This window comes from Channa argus, chromosome 3 (assembly GCF_033026475.1).
Source record: "Channa argus isolate prfri chromosome 3, Channa argus male v1.0, whole genome shotgun sequence".
NCBI classification, from domain to species: domain Eukaryota; kingdom Metazoa; phylum Chordata; class Actinopteri; order Anabantiformes; family Channidae; genus Channa; species Channa argus.
In genome coordinates, this window is record NC_090199.1 from 26,410,230 (window position 1) to 26,435,694 (window position 25,465).

General features: G+C 40.0%; 1 protein-coding gene across 4 annotated transcripts in view; it reads left to right on the forward strand.

Moving 5' to 3' along the window:
* rptor (regulatory associated protein of MTOR, complex 1) overlaps positions 1 to 25,465 on the forward strand; it is a 142,440-nt gene that overhangs the window by 75,974 nt on the left and 41,001 nt on the right. For all 4 annotated transcript variants that reach the window (XM_067498392.1, XM_067498389.1, XM_067498390.1 and 1 more), the window contains 12 exons: positions 1,108 to 1,208; positions 3,082 to 3,226; positions 8,188 to 8,263; positions 10,599 to 10,700; positions 13,449 to 13,532; positions 14,548 to 14,658; positions 15,648 to 15,722; positions 15,851 to 15,916; positions 19,204 to 19,395; positions 22,375 to 22,515; positions 22,737 to 22,857; positions 24,406 to 24,546. In XM_067498392.1, the coding sequence (XP_067354493.1) occupies positions 1,108 to 1,208; positions 3,082 to 3,226; positions 8,188 to 8,263; positions 10,599 to 10,700; positions 13,449 to 13,532; positions 14,548 to 14,658; positions 15,648 to 15,722; positions 15,851 to 15,916; positions 19,204 to 19,395; positions 22,375 to 22,515; positions 22,737 to 22,857; positions 24,406 to 24,546 (1,355 nt within the window). The remainder of the gene's footprint in view (positions 1 to 1,107; positions 1,209 to 3,081; positions 3,227 to 8,187; positions 8,264 to 10,598; positions 10,701 to 13,448; positions 13,533 to 14,547; positions 14,659 to 15,647; positions 15,723 to 15,850; positions 15,917 to 19,203; positions 19,396 to 22,374; positions 22,516 to 22,736; positions 22,858 to 24,405; positions 24,547 to 25,465) is intronic.

The following is a 25,465-nucleotide window of genomic DNA, read 5'->3' on the forward strand; positions in this document are numbered from 1 at the left end:
CTTTTTTTGCTTTACCCAGACACCAATTTCTCTGTGGCTCATATTAGCTGTAATACATGAATCTCTTAGGCAGCTGGTGTTGGTCCTTATCCCCAGTCTTCCCTCGCCGCTTTATATAGTTTTCATTACGAGACAGGCAGCTAGGTGTAGTAAATGAAATTTTCTCGATTTTGCTACAGTAATTACTATAGCATCATCCTGGGCTCTGTCTGATAGATAATACCCTGCTCTCATTTCCATTGTCTCCCACTCTCCAGTCACAGAATAATTAGAATCTGGTTTTATATTTCCAGACTATAAGTGGAAGAGTTTCTGTGAAAAGTGATGTTTGGTTTTGCTTTACACACAGGTTCATCTAGTGCATGTTATAGGTGCGTAACTGTGGGACTACGTTGCTGTATCAATGTCAACTTAAGATTTAGTGAGGGGGGGAAAAAAGGTTTAACTACTTATGATTTCCAAAAAGCAGCTCTTTCTTTTGCATTTGACTGTGTTGATGTGGTCAAATTTATCACTGAAACTCATGTCTGTAAATTGTCTGATTGCATAACCCTAACCCTCCTTGCAGAGTTCAACCTCTGCCTAATTTCAACTTTTCCCGCCGAGCCTAATAGACTGCCATCTTTTTCTGCGAGCAGGTTACCTTAGCTGTGAAGGGAAGGCCTATCAATAATTAGATCTCTGTGGAGCATGTTGCAGATATGTCACTGCTGAGATTCCCTGACTCTAGGTCAAGTCAGAACACAGGTTTTTCCTTTAACTTTATTCTGTTGAGACATCTGAGTTAAAATTGTTACACATCACCTCTAAATCGAAACTAAAAGCTGCCTTCTTTCCCTTCTTGTACCTCATGTTACTCAGTTTATAAATTCTTGGTTTACAGAAGCTCTGCACATGAGGGTACATATGAATATTCAAATGTGCACACATTGTTAATCTTCCTGAGTGAGAGCCTGTAAAGTGCCTGTAAATGCAAATTCCTTCAGATGTGTTGTGATAATACTACTAAGCAATTGCCACTTAGTGCTCTGAGTCAGCTATGTGCCATACAACGTGAGTGCGGCTGACACAGGGCCATCTGTGTTATGTTGTGTGTGTGTGGTGCAGGATCCCTGGCAGGCTCAACGACAGACGCACTCCCCTCGGAGAGCTCAACTGGATCTTCACAGCCATAACTGACACCATTGCCTGGAATGTGCTCCCCAGAGGTAAGACCTTACATACATGGACTCACTCTTTAAGGTTGCAAGGTTAAACATAGCCTGTATCACATATGAGCGACTTACTTACTGTGTGTAATATTTATTGAACATTAAAAACCTTTTTATTTAAGTAATACAATTACATTGTACTCACCAAACTACAGAAACTGGTGAATGGTCTGCACTTATATAGCACTTTTCTACCTATCGGCACTCAGAGCGCTTTACACAGCTTCTTATTCACCCATTCACACTCCTAATCACACACACACTCATACACCGATGGGAACACCAATGACACCGGAAGCAACTAAGTTGGGGTTCAGTGTTCTTCCATAACCAAACCAGATTAGCAGACCTGAACGCTATTGCACACACTGTGTAGTATTTCCCCTCTGTGTAAAAGCTGGTTGTGGCTTTGGGGAGCTTACTTCAGCCTCCCTGCTCAATGTTACTTAAAATGGTGACCAAACATCTATTAGTCCTTTTTCTAGATGCATTTTCCTTTTGGGTCATCAGAAGAACAAATAAAAACCTTCTCGTTTAAAGAGGCAGCTGGAAAGATTAAAATGGCTTATTAACACAGTATCTTTTAACCAACTTGTGTCACTAATGTTAAGCTAACTTAGCAAGTACAACGGAAACAAACCTGTATCACTATAATCATCATCCAGATAAAAAAAGACCACTCTGAACTAAACTGGGATTCCCCTTTAAAGCGGAATCTAAGGAGCGAACTTGTGTTAGAGGTGAAAATATACTTGTAAAGCCATCTGAGCGGGAAGTTGTGAAACTGTACACAAAATCGTTATTTGTACATATCTGGGCAATGATGAAAAATGAAATTGCCCGTGTGTTTCAGCTCCCAGGAAGTCCAAATTAGGGCACCTATTAAAAGCAATACAGTAGCGAAGCGTCAGCAATACTAAAACTTTGAGAACATCCCCAGTGGTAGGAAACAGTGAAGATGTTTATATAAAATGCCAGACGTGCAGTAAGTGCAGGTTGGCTCCTTAAATTGAGATTAATTGTGTTTAGAGTGTCTAGCACAGTAAGTGTGGGATATCATTTTAGCTACAACTTTGTGGACATAAAAGCAACTAAACTGTGGGGACAGCACACACACTGTCACACGCACACAGCACACTTTCCTTTGAGCTTAATTTGCCATTTACATGCAGCACACACAGATTATTGATCATTTTAGCTGATCAACTGTCTCTTGTATGCAACGCACATCCACAGACAAGCTCACGCTCAAACATACTGTAGAGGCACACTTGGACTCTCCAGAGACGAACTGTATCCCAGCTAGAATAGCAATGTGACGCTGCTGATGGCTGCCAAAGCCTTTTAAACCCTTCAGGCTCTGCTGTTAATGAAGCAGCCCACATCAGAGAGAATCCCTGTAATGAAGGCTCTGCACACCTAATCCACACACACCCCCACACACTATCCCAAACCCTTAAAACAGTCCAATATTAACTGCAAGCACAGAGTTATCAGGCACTGTCTCCCGGAGACACACACACACACACACACACACACACTTTTCCCCACTAACAGGAGAAGCACAACCATAAGCCACAGAGATTGGGATGGAATTGGCCTGATCCAATTACGGTGAATTAGTTGAATACATTAAAGAGCAGATACAAATGTGACTGCGACGCAGAGCTTTAATCTTCATACCACTGTCCTCTATGTTTGATGAGCATACACAAAAACTAGCCCGGGTTTTTTTTTCCAAAGTGGCTGCTTCGCTCTAAGAAAACTTCCTTCTTTTGCCCGGTTAGTTACATTCACTCATTCGTCATTCGTCGTTAATTTAATTCGTTCAGTTTCCGATGGATAATGTTTATTTTCTCTCTGTCCTTAGATTTGTTTCAGAAGTTGTTTCGTCAGGACCTGCTGGTGGCCAGCTTGTTCCGCAATTTCTTATTAGCCGAGAGGATAATGAGGTCGTACAACTGTACACCGGTCAGCAGTCCCCGTCTGCCCCCTACATACATGCACGCCATGTGGTAAGACACGCCGACAGAGTCACCCACAAAGCCTGGATGTTTGCTCACACACAGAGTCATCACAGGTTCTAACGGAAACATTATTTGATTAGATGATACACACAGTGTTTTGTTCTTTAAGTTATGGTATGTATGCATATTTAATGATTTTAAAAGCAATACAGATATTAAAAATGCCTTCACCTTGGCCACTTATGCATAAATGGCAAACTTGCCTCCGGGCTTATTTGCTCCAAAAGTTATGCACTCATTTATTATATGAAAAAAAATCCACTGTTTCCATGGCTGAAAACAGCTACTAGCAGTGTAATTGGTGTTTTTCTGACCATTTATTTTATTACCTTAGGTAATTGGAAAAACGGGCAATTTTGTGCCTAAAAGAAATATTTCCAGCAGTTCTTGCTACTCCGCTAAAGGAATAGTCCACCGTCATTGAACAAATACTTAAATGCATTCTTACCCACAGTGAAATATGAAGATTTTTATTAGTTTACGGACTTTGCATTCAATCCAGATTTTGGTCCATGTGCTTTCGTGTTCTTTTTAGCAGAAGAGGTTTTCCCTCGGCACCAGATCCAAACAAATCGTACTTGTTTTGTACTTGTGGATGTTCTGGGATCCTCACTCCTGGGAAGATTGGCTTAATCTAGGAAACAAATGTAAAACTTTTTGTCCAGTTGGTCATGTAATTTATTTATTCAGATGATTAGAAGAGGATTGTGGAAAAAAAAAAAGCGTAGCCATATGTTGATTGGTTATCAGTGGGTTGTCTGTAACTGGGCATCATACAGACACAAACTTGGGATACAGATATGTAAAAAACAGTATTTTTAATAATGATTTTCTTTATCAATATGGCACATGTCACCGTAGCTGTGTTTTTCAGGGGTTTATGTGGACAATGAAAACAATTAATATAGAGAACAATGAAAACAATTAAGGTGTAATATTTTGGCCATATTGCCCATGTGATGGTCAAAGAATGTGAGAATTTACAGAGAAAGACTTTCAGGTTAACCTGGACTAGTTTCAAATATGTTTGTTAGCTGGTTAGAAAACAAATTAGTAAAACAATTTTTTACAACTGTGAAAAAGTGTCCTTTTTCTGTTTTCAGTGATTTTTAAATTTACCATAATTAACAGTCCTCAAACAGACACATACATCAACAGTGAATCAACTGTGATTGAAAATAGAGTCAGAATTGATCTGTCAAAAAACAGCTAGGAACCATCTGGTCCAATAAACTGAGAAAGCCGTGTCCGTTTTTCTTCTTGTTGTTAACTCTATTCTGTCACTACCTCACTAGTCACTGATCTGTAAGTAAAACGAAGGAAAAAAAGAGTCTTACAGCTTATATTAATGCAAGAGATAGTTTGATAGCAAGACGTTCGTCTGTGTATTGTAAAAACAAACAAATACAAAGAACGGCTTTAATATTTCTCACAACTTCTCAAAATAAATGTTGTGTGAGGAAGTGTGAGCCAAACGTGTAGGTGTTTTTATTTGCTTCTGCCCCGTAGCATATGCATACACCTAGTTTATGATAAATATAATTTCCATTATTTTTGTTTCTCAGTGCCACCTCAGCTATCTTCACTAATAGAAGCCAGCTTAGACAAACACAAGGTTGTAGTGCTGTTGCTTTGACTGGCCACACACACACACACACACACACACACACACACACACAACCTGCATCTGAATATGAGGACTGCAAGCAATCACTTGTTCTCTGAGGGAAACTAAAAGACTTTGTGGGACAAGATGGACATCTCTGTTTGTAGATGGCAGATGTAGGTTAAAAGCAGAGGCCTTTATAAAAAAAATAAAACTATACCAGTGCAGAGAAACTTTGTTTGAAGTTTCAAAATGTCTGTCTTGCTCCCTGAGCCCAGAATGTGCACCAGAAGTTGTTTTACAGTGGCCATTATCCTACTAATTTGTCCTGCACGTCAGCTTCTCAGCTCATTGTTTAGCTGGTGCTGAAAACCAAACCAAACCAAACAAACAAAAACCCCTGCTCCTTCCTTTCTTGAGTGAGCAATGGTCATTCTTCCTGGCTCACTTTACTTTAGGCTGTGGGTATATTGCACTCTTCACCGCCAAAGAAATTAAGGGGTTGCACTTTATTTCACAGCAGCACATGCAGTATTAAGCAGGACAGAGCAATGGCAGAGTGGGACCTAAAGATTTTCGGAAACAAGAATGAGAGGATGATTTTCAAAAAAAAAACGGAAGTGCCAGAGATAAAAGGCAAGTCGAAAAATAAAAGTTTGGATCAGCATAGATGGAAAGGGTGAGGAGGATGGAGAGAGGGAATTAGGTACTTTGGAGGCTCATTGATTGATGTTGGTGCCCAAACACAAACAGCAATTGTTATTCAAATGGGGCAGAATAAGGGAGAGCAGATAAACCAAAGGCTGATTACTCCCTTGTGGGCAGTTGTAGTGTGGGAGTGTGTGTGTGTGTGTGAGTGTGTGTGTGTCGCTGCACCAGTCTCTGCAAGCAACAGGGAAAAAGAGCTTAGTCAGCTGCCAACTGGTCCCTTACACTCTTCTGTTATCTGTTGCCCTCTCATCTCACATACCACACACACACACACACACACACACACACACACACACACACAGAGGAAAGTTTGGGGGATAAGTGGGGGATGCTCATTCGTATTGACAGGCATCATCTGAGTTAATCCATCACTGTTGGATTACATAAACATCAGCAGGGACTAATTGCTTTTGACAAGATACAGATTTCAATTTCAGTACTTAGAGTTATGAAACCCAAACAAACAACTTTTCAGTTTCTTCTTTTTTTTTAAATGTTTGTTACATTTAAGACCCACAATTTTCAAGCACTTGAATGCACACACATCTGCATGCACAGGCATGAAAGAAACAGTACATGAAAATAAAAAGAATCTCGACATTTTTTGTGTGCGCTAGAAATTTAACTCGGTTATGATTTTATTTTCCGATTCACAGTGACTCAGACACCACCAAAAAATGCACCGTGTTGTGAACACATAATTGTTTCAGTCTCAAATATATCAGCACCCATTTGTTTAAAACCTGATTTCCAGAAAACCAATATTGTTATAAATGACAACTCCAGAACTTCTCCAGGAATCTCAACATCAATTCAAATTCTTTATCAGTATCAAAGTAATCTGGCGATAGTGTTTCACTGCAAACAAGAACCATTTATAGCTAATTTGTCACTCTACCATTACAAATGAGATTTTAAACGGAGTTGTATGAAGGATGCGTCTGTCTCTGTTTTGTTACCTCATTTAGAATTTCGCTCAGTCTCACCTTCAAATTCTGTTTAGCTTAATGAGGGACCTTGAGTATCAGGAAAAACTATAGCGACCATACCACTATATGTAAACAAACCAAAAAAAATTCAGCTACTGCTTAGTCTTAATTGCATGTTAGGCATTTTGAAAGCAGCTCGACTCAAATGTTTTATAGTTTTGACATATAAACAGATGTCATATACATGGATGGCAACATTTTTCCCTAATTGGAGTAGAAGTCATAAGCAGCAGAGAACAGGTTTTTTTTTCAATTTGTTGGACAGTTTTCAGTTTAATAAGTCTGCATACCATCAATCTGTATTTTACAAAGAACCATTTCTTTCTGAATTAGGTCTTGTTTGGCAGTAGTAAGGTTTGTGCAATGAGTAGCACCTGTTCTTGATATTGCAGTAATGTTTGTTCTGAACATGTGACATTTGTTGCTACAGTTTGTCTTTCCTGAATGTTTACATACACCAGCTGACATGAATCTGGAATTAAATTGTCTTGTATATGTAATATGCAAACATGACAGTTCAATTGTCAACACTGTGCTGTCAACCGAAAGTGCAACACTATCAAACAGCTCTGAACTAATGGGAAAAGGCTTTAGCAGCAGAAGGAGACAGAGCTCAGACAGACTAAACTCAGTGTCACTGGTTCAACATCACATTACATTGCAGTGCATCGACTGGGAACATGAGTCAATCCCTAACTTGTACTAACTGAGAGGAAAAAGCCCCACTGAGGCCCTGAGCTCAATTTGCTGCGAGAATAAAGAGCCGGAAAGCGAAACATGCGGAAAGAGAGAATAGAGAGCCTGTGATAATGTTTGATGTGAGTTACATAACCCCATCAATTAGAAATGATGACCATGAGAGAAAAGCTAGTGTTTAAAAAGGGATTAAAAGCTCCTTCCTGCCCTCTCCAGCACCTCAGGCTGATTATTTAAAGACATATATGTATGCAGGGAAGAGGGAGCACCTGCAGAAAGGGAGAGATCTGAAAAGTCAGCATCAGTGTGTATGGGCCAGCAGTATTTGCTTCTGTTGCTTTATATCACAAATCCTTTAACATTTTAATAAATATGTATGGAAGAGCTATATTGGCTAATATTGGCTAATTGCAGATATTGGTGACAAATGCACCCTGTGACTGATAAGGAAGTGTGTTACAGAAAGGACAAATTTGTTACAAAGTGAGCCCGACAATGGAGATTTGTTTTCCATGTACTTTCCACCGTATGCATTTCAAAAGCAAATATTGTACTTTTAATTCACAGCGTTAGTTAGCAGTTGCATTATCAATACAAAATATAGCTGTACTGATATGTTATTATACAGTATTACCATAGATTAAGCCACCAAAGTAGTAATAATACTTAAATGCATCAATTATTATTATGAAATCAGTGCTTTACCTTCGACATTTGGAGTTTATTGTAATGCTTATACTTTGATGCAGTACTTAAGTAATATTTCAAGGTAGCAAAGTATGTGGACTACTGCCTCTGAATATTAGTATCAGAATCTCAAAAATATTTTCGTTTTTCACTCTACCATCACTCTAATTCCTTGAAAATTAAAATGTCATTTGTGTGTGTGTGTGTGTGTGTTTGTGCGTCTCTGTTTCTTTGCGTGTATGTACATTTCCTCTCCACAGGCAAGCATGGGACCTGGCTGTAGACATCTGCCTCTCTCAGCTGCCTACTATCATTGAGGAGGGCACCGCCTTCAGAGTAAGTGTGTGTGTCTGTGTGTGTGTGGGTGTGGGTGTGTTGAGAGAGGGAAACAAACACTGAGGCCTTTTCAGCTTCACTTTAAAGATGCTCCATTTGACTGTTATTGTGCCAGTAAGTGTGTGCGTGTGTGTGTGTGGTTGATCGATGGCTCTTATCCTCGATCTGTCCACCACTGACGCCTGTAAACCTCAAACGATTCTTGTCTGCACTGCAAGTTCTTCACCACCAACATCTTCAACAACTCTATTAATCTCTCAAACACACACACACACAAACACACACAGTCCCAGTGGAAAACATTGTAAAATGTCAAGTCGAATAATTCATGTGTGAGCGTCAAATAAAAAATATTTGCTGAAACCACTGGTCCTGCACTTTCAGCCACTGGTGTGTTTGTTATATTTACTGAAGTGGCAGGGGACTGTGAAACATACTGCGAGAGGCTGATTGAAGCAATGATGGCCTAAGATATCTGCACCAACACAAATCATTGTGTGATTGTGTGTGCACAGATCAGAAAGTGGCGACATGTTCTCTGGAATGCAAACTAATCAGAAAAGTCTAAAAAGAGAGAAAAGTGGGACCGGAGCCGCTTTCCTGATGATAGCATTTTTAAATTGGTCTCTTCTCTCCTTCACCTGGGCCTCAGAGGTGGGCATCTTCTCCATCACTCCCCCGGGAGCAGTTTTCCATCCTCGCTCCTCCTCTACTTTCTTCTGCACTCTGGTCGAAAACACTTACCAGCACCATAATTGATCCTCTGCGGACCACTAAAGGAGATCTCCCCTCTTTGTCTTGTTCCCTCTTTCAGGAATCTTTAATTCCTTTCTGATGTGCTGTGAACTGTTTACCCCCGTTTCCTGCCAGCTAGATTTAGGACTGCAGAAGACACATAGACACATCTGCATAGTAGATTTTACATTTATTATTTTTAAATCGATCATTATTCAGCTATGACTCTGTATTCTACGTCTTACTGTGTCCACCTAAGGGAATCAGATTTCACTTGAACGGTTATTGATACAAAAAGCAACATATGCATTTTAAAAACGTGTTGTTTCTTGGAAATAGATTCTATGAAGCTCATTCTTAACCATCCAGTTCCTCACTCTGTGTTGGACCCCATTGAGACTTGAACATAAGAAATGACTGTATGACTATTTCAGGAGTGGGCTCTAGACCTGACGCCATTACAGATAATTAATGAATAGCCTCTAGACAGATGAAACAGGCAAAAAAACAACTTAAACCATTTGATCGGGTTCCTTTCACATTTACAGATTATGATTTGTAGCTGTGTTTGAGCAAATATAAGGAAACACTCGTCAGGATAATTGTGTATGGTGCTGTCATAAGAGGTCTACAGTGGATACGGGCACCTTAACTTTTCATCAGTAGTTTTTTACAGTTTGAATTTAAACACACTACTAGTAGCCGTGAGTGCTGTGCTACTCTTTAAGCTGCAGAGCGTTGCCTGTCAGGCTACATATATGTACAGACTTAGTTACTATACTGGACCTTGAGTCTGCAGTGAGCACCTCCACTCCATGTGTTATTTCTTCAAAAAAGACATCAGAACTTAAAAAACTTAAACTCTTAAATAAGCTGAATAAAAACTTTTTAAAACCTGTGAATCCCTCCATATAATTTAGGTCATGTTAATTTAAATAGGAATAATTGTCTTACATGTATTATGTACTGAAACATTTGATATAAACACAGGTACATTTAAACAGTGTGATTATAATACCAGTATGTATGTATATGAAACAGTGGGTTTCACATTACCAAATTACAAAGTATTACCTGTTCAATCTTTAAGCATGGCTTATACCTGCCATAAAGTACTTTTCCCCCCGAGTAGTGTGTATGTGAGTGTGTGTATAGGGTTATTAAGCTTTGATTATGTGCACAATAATTTAGCCATCCAGCCACAAAGCGATGATATTTCCCCTCTCTACATCCATCAACAGTCTACAATGCTGTCGGAATTCCCGCAGCAATATTAACACTCGACGTGATCAAAAACTCTGTGGCCGGCAGCCAATCAATCAGTCAGGCAAACTGCCACAGCAGTAAAGAGAGAGGGAGAGAAGAGGGAAGGTGATTATGATAGATCAGGATTTATGTCATTACTGCAATGCAGTGTCACTTCTGAGCTCTTCGTGTCAGGGCTTTTCTGAAATGATGGGCTGAATTCTGTAGACTGCCTTTGGGTGTGAGCGCGTGAGCAGAAGCGCAGGTTTGGGAGAGAGTGGAATGAGCGAGCACAATAAACTCCTCAAAATGATGTTAAGTGTGTGTGTGTTGCGTGTGTGTTTTGTGTCCACAGCACAGCCCTTTCTTCGCGGAGCAGCTGACAGCGTTTCAGGTGTGGTTGACAATGGGTGTGGAGAACAGGAACCCTCCTGAGCAGCTGCCAATTGTATTGCAGGTACACACACACACACACACACACACACACACACTCTTTCTTTGCCTTTGAATTCCTTTTTTTTTTTTGCTTTATCTCTATAACATGTTCAACACATGCCCTCGTGTTTCAAAAGAAGCACGTGAAGGCAAAGCGTGAGGCATTGAAGCATTTGTGGTAATTATAAAACCAGATAAGATGTGAAAGTCTTTGAGTAGCAGGTAAAAACTGAGCTGCTTTTCAAAAAAACTCCATAGAACTTGAAAAATCATTTCGAAAACCTTCTCCAATGTTTCTCTCTTTTGTGATAACTCAGTATTATAATTCAACGTGTAATGTGAAACATTTTTATTTTCGGGGGGGGGGGGGCAGTTAAAACGACAGCGGTATTCACGCACACTCAACAATTAGGACATTGATGAGAAAATGCATTTAGGGATCTGGGTAGGGTTTCTCTTGCATTTGTAATCATGTTAGATGAATATATAACAGCAGAATAAGTTTTAAAATCCATTACTGGTGCAGCTCGTTGAAGAACAAGAAAAGTTCCTCCTCCTTGATATTGTTGACATTGACACTTTCACCTGTGTAGCAGGTGTCACGTTGTGCAAGAATCGCAGCTGTTTGAATAGAAGAATTGCACACACATGCATCACCTGCATCATTAGCATGGAATATTACCATTACACCCTTTCCTTGATGTCACTGCATACACGAAAGCATGACATGCAATACAATTCTTTCTGCATCTGAAGCTCAGAATTTTACAGGCCAGTTGTCCTAAATGCAACCATGCAAACAAAGGCCTTGACAAGAACAGTGTCTGCTGTGTGTTTTTTAGTGGTGTTAAATTTGTTTGGGATGCTTTAATCGAAGGGGAAAATCTTGCCAAAACCTTCCTCGACTGCATCAGCTGTTGAGTTACAGCAGTCAGATGTTTCTCCCCTCCCTTTCCTCATTGTTCCTCCCACCACCCTCCTGCAGGGGTGTGCGGTTGTGATGTTGTATTATATCACAGCGTAGTAGTAGTAGTTTGCCACTGTCCACGTTGAATGGTAATTTCCTGCTGAGTCAGCGCGCTGCAGCGAGCCACAGCCCATCCATATAGCCGTTCTATTGGGACATGTTAAAAGCAAAGGAAAAGGGAGACTGATTGGGGAGCGCTGGATGCCAGTTGAAAGCTTGTGTGTGTGTGTGTGTGTTAGTTAGTGATGTGAACACGAGGGCTGATGAAAGGAAGTAAAGCAGCAATAGCCTATAAGATTATGCAACGTTATGAAGCTTTACACCATGAGGGCACAGTAGGCTGCTTCACTCTCTCTCTGATGTTACAGACATTCTCACATCACATGAACGGGATTTATCCCTTTAAGCTCAGAGTTGCGTAAGAAAATAAAGAGGATTCACGACTTTATGCCCGAATAGAATGTGACTGCATTTAAAAGATGCGAAGACTGACAATAAATGGACAACTTGGAGTAATCTGTTGATAATACTCTTTATTGAATGAGCAAAGTGGGGACAACAGAGCTCTTGAAGGAGTGATACAGGGCAGCGTTGTCTTGGCAACAGCCATTTCATCCAGGAAGGATTAGCAGATTTTTGCAAAGGGATTACAGTGTTTCAAAAGCGAGAAGTTGTGCTCAAAGCGGCATATTCACGTTCACACACATTTGGCTTCAGGTGTCGTTGGAGTGATTAATGCATGCGTGTGTGTTATATCATAACATGACAGTGTGCGTCTCACTGCTCGTACACACAGCGTGATGCTAGGAAATGCTTATTCATCGCACAAGAGGAAATTGGAGTCAAGGTGTTGGGCCATTAAAGAAACAGACCACACACATTCTGATGCATTTTTATGTAGCAGCATTGCTCAGGGAATTTTCCCCCCTGTTATGACAAACAGGCACACGTGAGCTAATGTGTTATTTGAATCATGTGCATAAAATGTCTTTGGCTGAATCAAGACAAAGCCAGGGAGAGGTTTCCTTTTTATCCTTGCTCGATGGATTTTGTTGTTATCCCTATAGCACATACACAGCCCTCTGTCACACACGCCCACATCCATGTTTACATGGTCTGTGTTGGAGCCGGAGGCAACGCTGCGCTGGTCTTCCCTCGGCCTCATTCTGTTGGTGTGGTCACGCTCCCAGATTAAAGACACGGAGGATGCTAATAATATAGTGTGTGTGTGTGTGTGTGTGTGTGTGTGTGTTGACCTGGCTTCCTCCATATGCTTGTTCCCACACGCACTGTGGGACAGTCTCATGGGGATGGAGTGGTGTCCAGTCCTCATGCAGGCTTTGTCCTTCACTGTGCTTAATCCTACATAAACCATACAAACGTACATATATTATTTAGATATAATGTTTTATATATAAGTGTTGGAATCCTTGGAATGATTTTAGCCTATAACTACTAGATTGTGCTACATCTACAAATACGCCTAAACCAAAGGGCCCCCACATTCTGGTATTGTTAGTACCTCCTTAAGAAGCCAAGTGAAATCGCAGCCAACAGGACGCACCCAGTCGCCCACACAAATGCACACACTGTGTGTATGTGTATGCGAGTAAACAAGTCTGACCTGGTGCCAGTTGGTTAGCAGGAGTGGTGGGAGAGCCACCTGTTTCACTCCACCTCCTCTTCCTCGCTGCCGTTTCTCCTGCTGTCCTTCCTCCTCCTCCTCCTCCTCTTCCTTTAATCTCAGGTTTCCTCTTGGCATAGATGTGGCACTGTTGACCTCTGACCTCTGTCTTCTTTCAGGTCTTACTTAGTCAGGTGCATCGACTGCGGGCTCTAGATCTGCTTGGACGGTTTCTGGACCTGGGACCGTGGGCTGTCAGTCTGGTGCGTTTAACTCCTTAATTCAAAAAGAGATCCATTAACATTATGTCTGACATTCACAAAATAAATATTAGGACAAAACTCTTATACTATTATAGATGGACTTTAGTTAGACCAAGGAACATCCTTTGGCCTATGTGATAAAATTGTATCTAGCTGTGTATCTATGTGCTGAAGAACTCACTGAGATCTCATCTGTCACTGAGATGTCTGCCTTCTCCCCAGTGCAATAAAAGTGAAAAGTGTCTTGTTTATTATGAAAAGTGGAATTGAAAACTCAACTAGTCAACTTTCCAGAAACCGTATCCCTGCTTCTCTGCATTCAGTGGAACTATTAGTCTATATCGTATGTGGATAATCCAGGCACATTTCCAAATAAAAAATATATTGCTGATATGCTTTTCAAGTACATTTTTAAGGAGCGCCGTACTACAAAATGTGATTTTATTTCTTCATAGCTCTTGGCACATAAAGCTTAAACTGTGTGCATTAATAGCTACTGAGTAAAACATTCTACCTTTCTATAATTTAGGTTTACTGACCTTTTATCATGCTGGAGCTCTAATTGCATCAGTATGCTTTAGTGTTAAGGAAATGAGATGAGAAGATTAATGCAAGTGAACATAAAGGTTGGACGCAGCAGGAAGCAGCCGCCTCCACTCTTCAAAGTTCTTTTAAGTCCTCTTACAATCTCAAAAAGAAACTGAAAAGGAGTATCGATGATTTTATTTTGTGCAGACAAGACGCATTGCTCTAGCCTCGACTGCTCTCGCCACCCGCAATCAGTCAGGAGCAAAAGTTGGTACTGTGTTCTCCAAAAGCTTCAGACAGTACTCAAATCGTATCTCCTGTCCAGCTGAATTATCAGTCTTGTGTAGATATTTACTATTCACACCACCAGTGTGGTCAGATTTGTCAGTCGCGTTTAGCAGCAGGGTCTGGCACATAGCTGCAAAGTCCACACTGCTTTGTAAACACCAGTGTTGTGTATATGTGTGTGTGCCTGTGTTGTTTCCAGGCCCTGTCAGTAGGGATCTTCCCCTATGTCCTAAAGCTGCTCCAGAGCTCAGCCAGAGAGCTGCGGCCACTGCTGGTTTTCATCTGGGCTAAAATCCTGGCTGTGGACAGCGTAAGTTATGTCAAACACTGATACTGTTCTCAATCCTTATTTGTTTGATCATCACTGCTTTATTCTCATCATAAGAACTTCCTCAGCCTCATAATAGCTGACACAAGGGATAAATAAAGGATGAGATACTTAAGTAGATAGAAATTCAAAAGAATGAAATGTTAGATTTGGCTAATACATGTAAAAACTGATAAGCCACAAAACTAGGTGGTTTAAAACCACCTACTTCATTAATGTTGTGGCTGATCAGTGTATTTTGGCATTACTGCATCCACAAATAGATCAGGGGCCAAACATTTTTATTTGCACTGATGATGTGGTCAACATTCCCTCCAGTGTATTTATGTCTTTAGATGTCATCAGTAAAGCAGTTGGAATCAGAAACCTTTAGAAGGTTACATTCTTAGAGGTAGTTTGATTCAAAAGCAAATTGGTAAAGCTGCTTTAGTTGTGTCTTTGTAAGGCTATTTATTTTTACACAATGAAATAATGCTTCGTTTTTGAGAGGGAGTGACAGTTTTGTTTTAAAATAACTTATGAAATAATTTTCCTTGATTTCTTTTCTTTTATTAGAACCACATACTCCCACACACCTTTTTCACATCAGACAGTGTCTTTGATCTCGACCCGTTAACTTCCCGTTTTACACTGTATTTCGGCAGAGTAGGAAATAACCTTCCCAAGTGTTTGTGAGTCATCACATTTTTAAACTCAAGTAAAATGATTCAATATCTGAGACGATAAACATCCTTTTTTTTTTTTTTTTTGTATACACTTCAGTATTATTCCTCAGCCTTGGAAATGTTTCAATAAAACACACAACTGTTTTCCAACTGTATTTATTCATGGTTTGGAGGCACAGATATGGGAGACACAGACAAATACTTGTTAGAACAGGACTGATGTGAATTCTTTATGAGTGGAATGTAACCTTGAGCAATGTCTGCAGTGAAGTGACTGCTTTTCTTTCGCTCCCCATGTCACTGCAGTCATGTCAAGCTGACCTGGTGAAGGACAATGGACACAAGTACTTCCTGTCTGTGTTGGCTGACAATTACATGCCAGTGAGTATTGAGCAATCATGTCAACACATGTACAGTAAGATAACAGTAATGTGCTACACTTTACTCACTTAAGGTGCTGAAATGGTGAAGCCAAAATAAAATCTTAGAGTTCTGTCCTTCATTTTCAGGCTGAGCATCGAACCATGGCTGTCTTCATATTGGCTGTCATCGTCAACAGCTACAACACGGGGCAGGTACGAGTGCATGCATGTGTGTAAGAGTGTGTTTGGGTGTGTGTTCTTTGCTAGGAGCCCTGGAGAAGAAAATACCAAATTATTAATTTACTTCTCTCACCGGAACTACATTGGGTTCTTTCAGGGAGGGAGGGGGGTGGTGGTCGGGGGGGGGGACAGCCATCACTTTGAGAAATGACTCTATCATCCATTGTGTATTTCCTGGAGTTATTGGTTTTGTGACAGTTTTGTCACCAACAGTCCCAGCTATAATCTCTGTGTCCGTCCAAGCCACCTCCATGGTGACACTTTATCACCACAACTGTCACTTGGGCCTGCTCTGGTGTTCAATCCCACAAGCCTTTTGTGTCCGATGCTGATCAAAAAGCCAAGAGTGTAATGTTAGGATGATGTAGCTCGTCATTTCTTGAAAAACACATACACACACTTGTTGACAACACTATCTCATAAAGGAATATTCCACCATTACTCCATGGTTCCCGTCTCCTGCTCTCTGGGGTTATTTTTCTGTCTAGTTGTGACTATTATTTGATTCATTCACTTTTTTTTTTTTAGCTACCTTACAGTGCTTTTATAAATGTAAGAAATCAGAAAAGGTCTATGTACTCTGAAGCGCAGAAACATCCATTCTTCTTCCATACCACTTCCATACTGCTTAATGCTTGTACCTCTCTCACAGGCCTGTAAATAATAGATGATCCCCAACAATTACAGAGAGACTCTTTGCCTGCTCCACATCTCCATTATTTATCCCTCTTACTTTCAACAACAGTGCTCATTACTGCGGTACGCTGTTGCAAACATTTCACTGAGCCCTGGCATCTTTAATATTCCCGCTCTCGGGATTCAGCTGGGAGCTGCGATCAGAGCTGAGGGAAAAACGCAACAGTAATCGGAGACACAGAAAGAAAGTGGAAGGGGGGTGGGGGGGGGTGTGGGGGGTGAAGAGATGGAAGCACATCGTGTCTCTGCTTATAAAAAGATTTGTTCTTATGACGCCACAATCTGCAGGAGACTTAGGAGTCTCAGCACAATAAACATTTCTTGTGGTACATAGGGTTTGTTGTAATACAGCACTGACACACATGACTGCTGTCAAACAGATATAAAACATTTACCAAAAATAAATAATTCAATAAACAATGTCTTATTTACGTCAAGTGCACAACGAGGCCTATTACAATTTAAGTATACTTGTTTTCGTTGTGACTATAAGAATATTTTATCATAATTTGATAAATATGTCCTTGTTTCTTCACCTGGTAGCTTTGAGTTTGCTGTTGATAAAGATTTTACAAAGTAGAACTATGGGGTGTGTTCAAGTTCACACCTTCAAGTTCACAGTGCTGTTACTTCACTTCAAATGAAGTAATTCATGTTTAAAATTTGTAGTTTTGAGGTTTACAGTCCCAAAAAGTAAACTTGTTTTTGTTGTTGTTGTTGTTGTTGTCTTTGTTGTTTTATTCTACCTTGGAAAACAGAGCCATGCTATACTTGTTTTGTTGGTGGGCCTCTGTGATAGATTTAGACCAGGCATGAATGTTTCTTTATGGCCTGCAAAGACCCCTCCCCCTCCAAAATTGGGAGTGCTGAGCATCACCAACACTCAGATAGTACATTCAGTTCTGTGTTCAGTGAGCAGCCCTCTTGAAATGTAGTTGTGCAAGACACTGAACATAAATATAATTTTATAGCACACGGCTGTCAATGATGCCAATGATGGTTATTAAATCACAGAAAAAATACTGTTGTAAGAACATTAACGGTGATTAATCATACTTCGTACAGAGGGGCCGGCTCGCAGATGTAGGGTCGATCGTTCGCTTTCAGGCCTTAGCAACTGATGCAGAGCTGAAGCATCTTTGAATGTATTTCTTCAGCACAGTAGGTCATATTTCTAACTGTTATGACCATTTTTACACATCAACAGTGGGAAAAAAAAGGTCTTACTCTGAAACAAAATAGACCTTGAACTTTGAAGTCATTCAAATATTCTTTGGTTCACTCATCTGCCAAATTGCATTGGAACTTAAATATACTTTTACAGCAAAAATTGAAGGCAATTATTAATCCCAAAGCATGTTATTAATTAAATTACATTTATTTCCCTAATTATAAGAAGATACTAGATAGATTATGAACCCAAACCAAATGCCATAATTTCCTTGTTGGCTTTTAATCTGAAACGTCTGCAGGAACTGTTGGGTTTCATTAATAATGATTAAAAACAGTATTTCTGTTAAAAAGCAAATGTATGTGTATTTATGTCATAGTGTTTCTAATATTTGAGAATTTAAAGACAATGATCTATTATTCAAAGAGCAGGTCCAAAACTATACAATCTTGTTTCACCACTACCCCAAGCAAGTCCACTCCACCAATGCAGGCCTTTGTATATTTGAACACAGGTGTGTTTTTTGGACCGACCATATTGACTTTACCATTTAGCGCAGGCCTTTCCACCCAGGGCTTGTTACTGGTCTTGTTTACTGGTCTCGATTTGTTCCTGCTGTCATTGTCATCACACATTGTTCTTCTCAAAGTTTAATGTCCCTCCCACTCGGATGAAGTGCTGTACTTTCACCTTAAGGAACGAAGAAGGAAAAGCAAAGGAAAACAAGAAATGAATGTACCTGTCCAAGCTGCGCACAAAATTCATCAATCAAAATAAAAGTCCTCAAAGGGTTTGAGTCGTTTCCATTGAACTCTGGTCTGCTTCAAACCTTGATAGACCAATTACCTTTTGTTCACAGAAAAGATCTGAATAGGACTGAAGGGGCTCAGAGGAGTAAGTCATACTGCTGCAGAGCTCATCAGCTCTTTCTCTATTGCACAGTGTGAGGTTACAGGTTAGCGGTGACTAACTGGCTAATGAGTTTCAAGTCTGCTCCCAGCCTGGAGCCGTCTGTGTTGCTCAGGAGGGTTAGACAGGTATATGACGCAGATATCTTACTCTTATTAAATAGAAAACACTAGCGGGTCACTGTGGACCAACACAGTTTGTCCAGGTCCAGCATCAACTGTATATAGACAATCGGACAAAGTATGACTCAGGGGACTGATTTTGTCCAACACAAATGGCCTTTTCACTGTTATTGCTTCATAACTCACAGTCATTAAAATCATTTTCAGTTTCCTGAATGTGCTCATCCACTAGTACCCCCCCCCCCTTTTAAAACTCCATACTACAAAGTGCTCATTTAACCATGTGAACATCCCTTACACTCATTATTCTACATCAGCCTTCCTGCCTCCCTCACCTCTCGCCCTCCTCTCTCCCAAATCAGGAGGCCTGTCTGCAGGGCAACCTAATAGCCAATTGCCTGGAGCAGCTGTCAGACCCTCACCCCCTGCTTCGCCAGTGGGTGGCCATTTGCCTGGGTCGTATCTGGCAGAACTTTGACCCGGCGCGCTGGTGTGGAGTCCGGGACAGCGCCCATGAGAAGCTCTACACTCTGCTCTCAGATCCCATCCCTGAGGTGAGCGGTTAACACCAGGGTTCAGGTGTATTTGAGGATGAGAAAGTGTTTTAATTATGTTAAATCGATTAAAAGGCCAAATCAAGAAGCCATATTAGGAGGAGTCATAATGTCTAACATCATTTGTATTTGATTAAAACAGTTTTTTTTACCTTAGTCAAAATGTTTCTTTTTTTTTCTTTTCTGCTAGCTGCTTCTTATTTCAAGACTCAGGCTGATCTTGAAGAGACAAAGACAACACTTTAATTTTGTTTTCATCATGCCACAGCCTTCATTGCAAAACAAAGCCGAATAATTAATATTTAATTCATTTAGTTTAAACACATAAATTCTCTTTGTTAAACTGTAGGCCGGTTCCTGAGGCTTGCCTCCATCAACCTTTTTCACTGGTTTATGGTTTGCTAAATTGGCTTTTTAACAATATTTTTCTCCTACTGTTTGTAGCAGGTGCATGACCTCGAACAGTTCTAACATAAAGTCCACACAGCATGGCTTTTTCTACATATGTTAGCTTTACACCTACACACAAACTGAATTTTGGAAACGTAAATTGGCTTTTGAAAAACCCCTTCCAGGGTATAATGTCCATCAATTCTGATTTGGCTTCTAAGTTTGAGTGTGCAGTGTTATCCCTCAAACGTTTGCCCTGATAGAATTCTATTATTTTACTGTAGCTTTTTATACATTGTTTCTGTTACAAAATTTCTGTGACTTCTGCTAATTCAATAATTATTGTACTAATTTAATGTCATTGTTATTATGTTAGGATTCACATTCAGTTATCATCAAAGGTAAAAAACGAGTGCCCACACATTCTGCAGAACTAACGGGTTTATTCAGTGTACACAATTACGAGACTTACGAGAACCAGTTTTGGGAAAGAAAAAACACTGCGCCGTGGACAGTCGGCATCTTACAGGGTCATGTGTGGACCGCTGGGACAGTGACGGAGAGTTTACCCTGCAGTTCAGCCAGACCACTTGCTGCCCCCACTCACACACTGCTCGCATTTGCATGCTCTCACACACATGCACACGGAAAGAACATCTGCTTCCAGCAGAAACTTCCTCCCTCACTTGGCCAGACAGCTGCTTTGGACATAGGGGTTGAAGCTGAGGTCTACAAACAAGTCTGTTGGTGCCCACACACTAACAGACTAATTTGAGCTGCATTTCCAAGTTGTTCATTTATTTTACATGAGGAATTTTTTAGTGTTTAGAATAAACGTTGTTTAAGGCCACAGGAGACTGAGAGTGACTGATTATAATTGACTACATCAAATTGCATCGCAATTGCACATTTACAGGAAACGATTTGTATTTTAAAGTTCCCATTGGGTGTTTGATTGAGACACTTCAGATGCTGTGTGTTCTCCAAACGCCCCGTAGAGATGAGAGACGAAACGGATGAGTAATTGAACGGAAAGAGAAAGTAAAAGCAGAGCATTAAATTAAGTGCAAGAAATCTAATGGTATAAGAAGACTGTGGTAGGTCACACGTTGTAACTCAGTGCAACACAGACACAAACTCACTTAAAGGAAATAAACGTATAGATTGTTTAATGTTTTTGTTGAGTTTTTTGTTTTTCTAAAAAATATTCATATGCATCATAACTGGCCACTAATACTGCTTTATTTATTTGCAAATACCTTTACCACAATTCTCTTTTTCAGTATCTCTCCCCATCTCTTAATAAAGCCATAAGTTATACTGAGGCAAAAGATAGATGTTTAGAATGCTTAGTGGTGGTGGTGGTAGGTACATTTCCATCCACTTTTTAACAGTAAGGTGACTTACTTTCTGATACTTCTACTTGAGATAAAGTATTCAGGTCCTTCTGCTGCACGCAGGGCAATAAGTGGTGTATGTAACTGCCATGTCCCTGGTACCCATGTTGCATAGAAACTCCCTTGTTACTATTCCTATATTACTATAGACTAGAATTACCTACATTACATCAATTTCAAAGATTAACTATCTGTATGGTTTAACAAGAACTGTATATTAAGCAAAACTCAGGGGGCACATTCTGTAAACCAACATATACTACTCAAGTTACAAGTCATTTCTTCAGTCAGATGCATAAAGTAGTACCGAATCTCTGCTGGTTTTCAACATTTTATTCACAAAATAACCCAAACCATTGTCATAGATGTGTATTGAGTTGTGCCAATGCAACACAATTAGTAAATGTGACCTTAACATAGCCCCAACAAAACTAATTATTTGGAAGAATTTTTTTAAAAATTTATTCAAAAGGTCTTGAATTATACTGTGTTAGATTGTACAGGTGATAATGGTACAATAGCCTATATGAATGATATATCGCAGTCCATTAAGGAATGTACAGATGCCTGAGTGAGAAAAATAAAGCTTTCTGGTATTATATTTATGTTTTCTAATTTTTCAGGTTCGGCAGAGAAAATTACAATATGTTGATTTGAAATGTTTCAGGTGATCATTTTGATTGAAGCGAATCAAACCATATCAAAGCAACAGCTGCTTGCTGAAGCATCACTAAAGCTGGCGGTGATGCATCCCGGTGCCTGCAAAATAATGTTTTGTTTTGTGTAACACCAAACAGTTCTTTGCACCGGGAAGCTTAGATTAAATACAAATGTAGCGGGCAGAGACTGGAATGACTTACTCCTAAGCATTTTATAATGAGACACATAGAGAAAACTGAACCAGAATTACCACAACATTCATCCACTGGTCTCACAAACATTGAAACATTTGTGGTAGATGTATTTGTAGGCCAATACTTGGCCTGTGTAGCCTGTGTAGCTGCAGACTTCTTAGCTGCTTCTCCATGAAATTATAAGGACCACCTGTATTAATGTTGTTGCTGATTGGTGTATAGCGATTAAAAAAAAAAGAGAAAAAGAAACTATTCAACCGCAATCACAAATCTTGTGCTTTTACAACCATTGAACAGTAGGAGAGTAGGTTGAAAGTGCTGTGTTTGTGTTGCTGCAGGTGAGGTGTGCAGCTGTCTTTGCTCTTGGGACGTTTGTGGGGAACTCTGCAGAAAGGACGGATCACTCCACCACCATTGACCACAATGTCGCCATGATGCTGGCCCAGCTCATAAACGATGGCAGCCCTGTGGTCCGCAAGGTCATTATAAAACAGCCACAGACGCACAAGATACATGCTGATTATTAGATTATTATATGCATTTGACAGGGTGTAAGTGTGAGCTACCCTTCCTTCTAACTTAATACCTGAAAAATCCCAACCGGCTTAAAAAACCCAAAATAAAGTATGAATTAATGAATCATGAATGATCGTAATGTTTTTGATTTTTTTTTTTTGTTTCATTTGTGTGTGTTTGACAGGAACTGGTGGTAGCCCTGAGTCACCTCGTAGTCCAATATGAAAGTAACTTCTGTACAGTTGCCCTGCAGTTCATAGAAGAAGAGAAGAACTACACAGTGTCATCACCAGCCAACACCTCAGGTACTGTAAGGAGGTTTGCAAACTGACTAGACCTCTGAAAAAAGGCAAAACTGCAAAGGTACATAAAGTAATTGGTTTCATTTATAGGAGATGTATGTTGTTTTCCAAGTGTTTCTGTGGTCTTGGGTCGACCACAAACCATCAGAAAAGTCATTATGGAGTTTTAAAGAATATGGTTAAGGCAGCTCCTTAGTATTTGGTTACATTTTAGTTGACAGGAATGGGGACCAGGCTAGCAATGTAAGGCCAACTGCTGTCCAAGAAGCTTCTGCAAAGCACTGAACCAAGCCTTTGAATACATAAAGTTACAGTTTGCTACATTGCTTTAATAGTAATATACTTGTATAACTGTGACACAGACTCACTAAACACTTCTACAGTTCAGTTCAATTTAGTTTAGTTTATTTGGTCTAAAAAATAAGTTCATATCCATCAGCACTCGCACGTTTACGAGTTGACAGTGCTTGGCAGAGATGTACAGAAAGGTACACTGTCACACTTCCCCAAAAAGCTCACGTGATAATTTCAGAGTGTTTACATTCTGCACTCGTCGCAATGCAAACATCGTTTGGGAGACGATTCTCGGAGTTCAGAGAGGAAGAACCTACATTGTCCTTCCCTGTCACTCCGCTAAGCATCGATCCATTCCTGTTGAATACGACTGCATTGACAGGTGTAAGTCAACCTGATCTTGAGATGGAACTGGCCGACAAAGACATCAGTTGACCTTGAAGATGTTCCCCGTCAGAAGGCCATTCTTGCTCAGAATCACAAATGGCGTGATATTGAAAAACCTCCCCGAGTTTGAAACGTGGAGTGATATCCCCGACGTTTATGTGAACATGAAAAAGTATACACTTGGAGTCCTGTCGATCTTTGGATCCACATATGTTTGTGAGCAGGTTTTTCCCCAACATGAACTTTATTAAAAGCAAACATGTAAACGCCTCACAGATGGAAGCTTGCGATTCTGTATAAAGATGAAAGTTTTTTTCTGACTACAAAATATTTTTGTTGCAGGCAGAAATGTAATTTCGTTTTCTCTGCGGTCGTTCATTGATTCCATAAATGCAACACATTATAGTTTAGTTAGTGCAAAGCATAAACGCAACGTTATATTCAGTGCTATTTCATTTTAAATGTCAAAAGGGTTTTGTGGCTCCCTGTGTTTTCTTTACTGTGGGAAACGGGTCCAAATTCTAGGAGGAGGTCAAAGCACCAAATTTACAATTGTATAATTTCCTAGATTGATCTGGTTTGGCCAAAGTGGAACCAATTGAAAGCAGAGTGTTATTTGCAAATGACACTAATTTAGTGTTTCCCCCATGATTCCCCCTTAAAAAAAAAAAGAAGTTGACAAAGTTTTTAAGAGTTTTATAAAAGACATATAGAGGTATCTGAAGAGTTGTGCTGATGGTCAGTGTCAATTAAAAATGTTAAAGTGTTTCTCTTTCTAACTTTACTCAATGCAACAATGTTTAATTTTTATTGGTTTATGGCTTATGGAGTTCCTGGTCTGATGCATGTTGTCCTGTTTTTATTTTTCAGAGCCCGGTAACCTGACTCCAGTAAGGGACAGCCCGGGCATCCCACGCCTACGATCGGTCAACTCCTACACCAACATTCGAGCTGCTCCTACTGCTCGCAACCTGAACAAAAGCCTGCAGAACCTCAACCTCAATGAAGAGGGTAGGAGAGCAAAATCAGTGCTGAGACATGGACAATTCTCTGTTTATAACTTTATTTATTCAGTTGAATTTTACATCGCTGACATAAAATATGAAAAACAAAGTATTATAGGGAGTAAAGTTTTTGTGCCTAACGCTTACCGTAATGTAACGTTACCCTGAAGTCGCTTCCCCCTGACCCTAATGTGGGGTTTTTTTTGATTGTGTGTGTATATAAAGTCGTTCTTGTGGCATCAAAAGGTGACACTACTGGAGCGTCCAATAGTAACACCAAAGCTTTACAAAGCGTCACTATCTGAAGCTGTGGGATGACGACGATTCATTGATTTGCCACTAACGTGTCCTGCACTAAATGATCCCCTACACATCTACTTCGTGTAGATTGATGAGTTTCATTTTAGTTCAATATCATCCGTTTAATCTAGATGAGCGTTCAAAAAAAATCAATGTGTCTTTAGTGCTTCTTTTGAAAGTAGGTTTAAATAAGATGATAAGGAAATAAGATGATGATGAAATTTAGATTAATCTACGGTGGTTGACTAAAGACCACATCAGCCAAGTAAAAGATATTTATCCAAGGAGGGACCAGAAACACATTTGATTATTTTTCCTTCCACAATAGCTGTCCTCAGGTGAACTGGTGTATCATTATGTTCCACAATGATACACCGGTGATTTGGCTTGTGGTGCATTGATAGTTATTCTAATACAGCTCTTACATGCACAAGTAAGAGGAACATTAAAAATCCTCTTTATTCCAATGCTCCACTCATGTCTGTATCCTATAAACGTGTGGTGGTTAAGAGCATGTACCATATATTACAGCTTAGCTGTGTGACAGGCATCAAGGATTCGTTGACTTTTGCCTTTTCCAGTTCAACCACTACTCACTGTCCTTTCAGTATAAAGTATCTCTCACA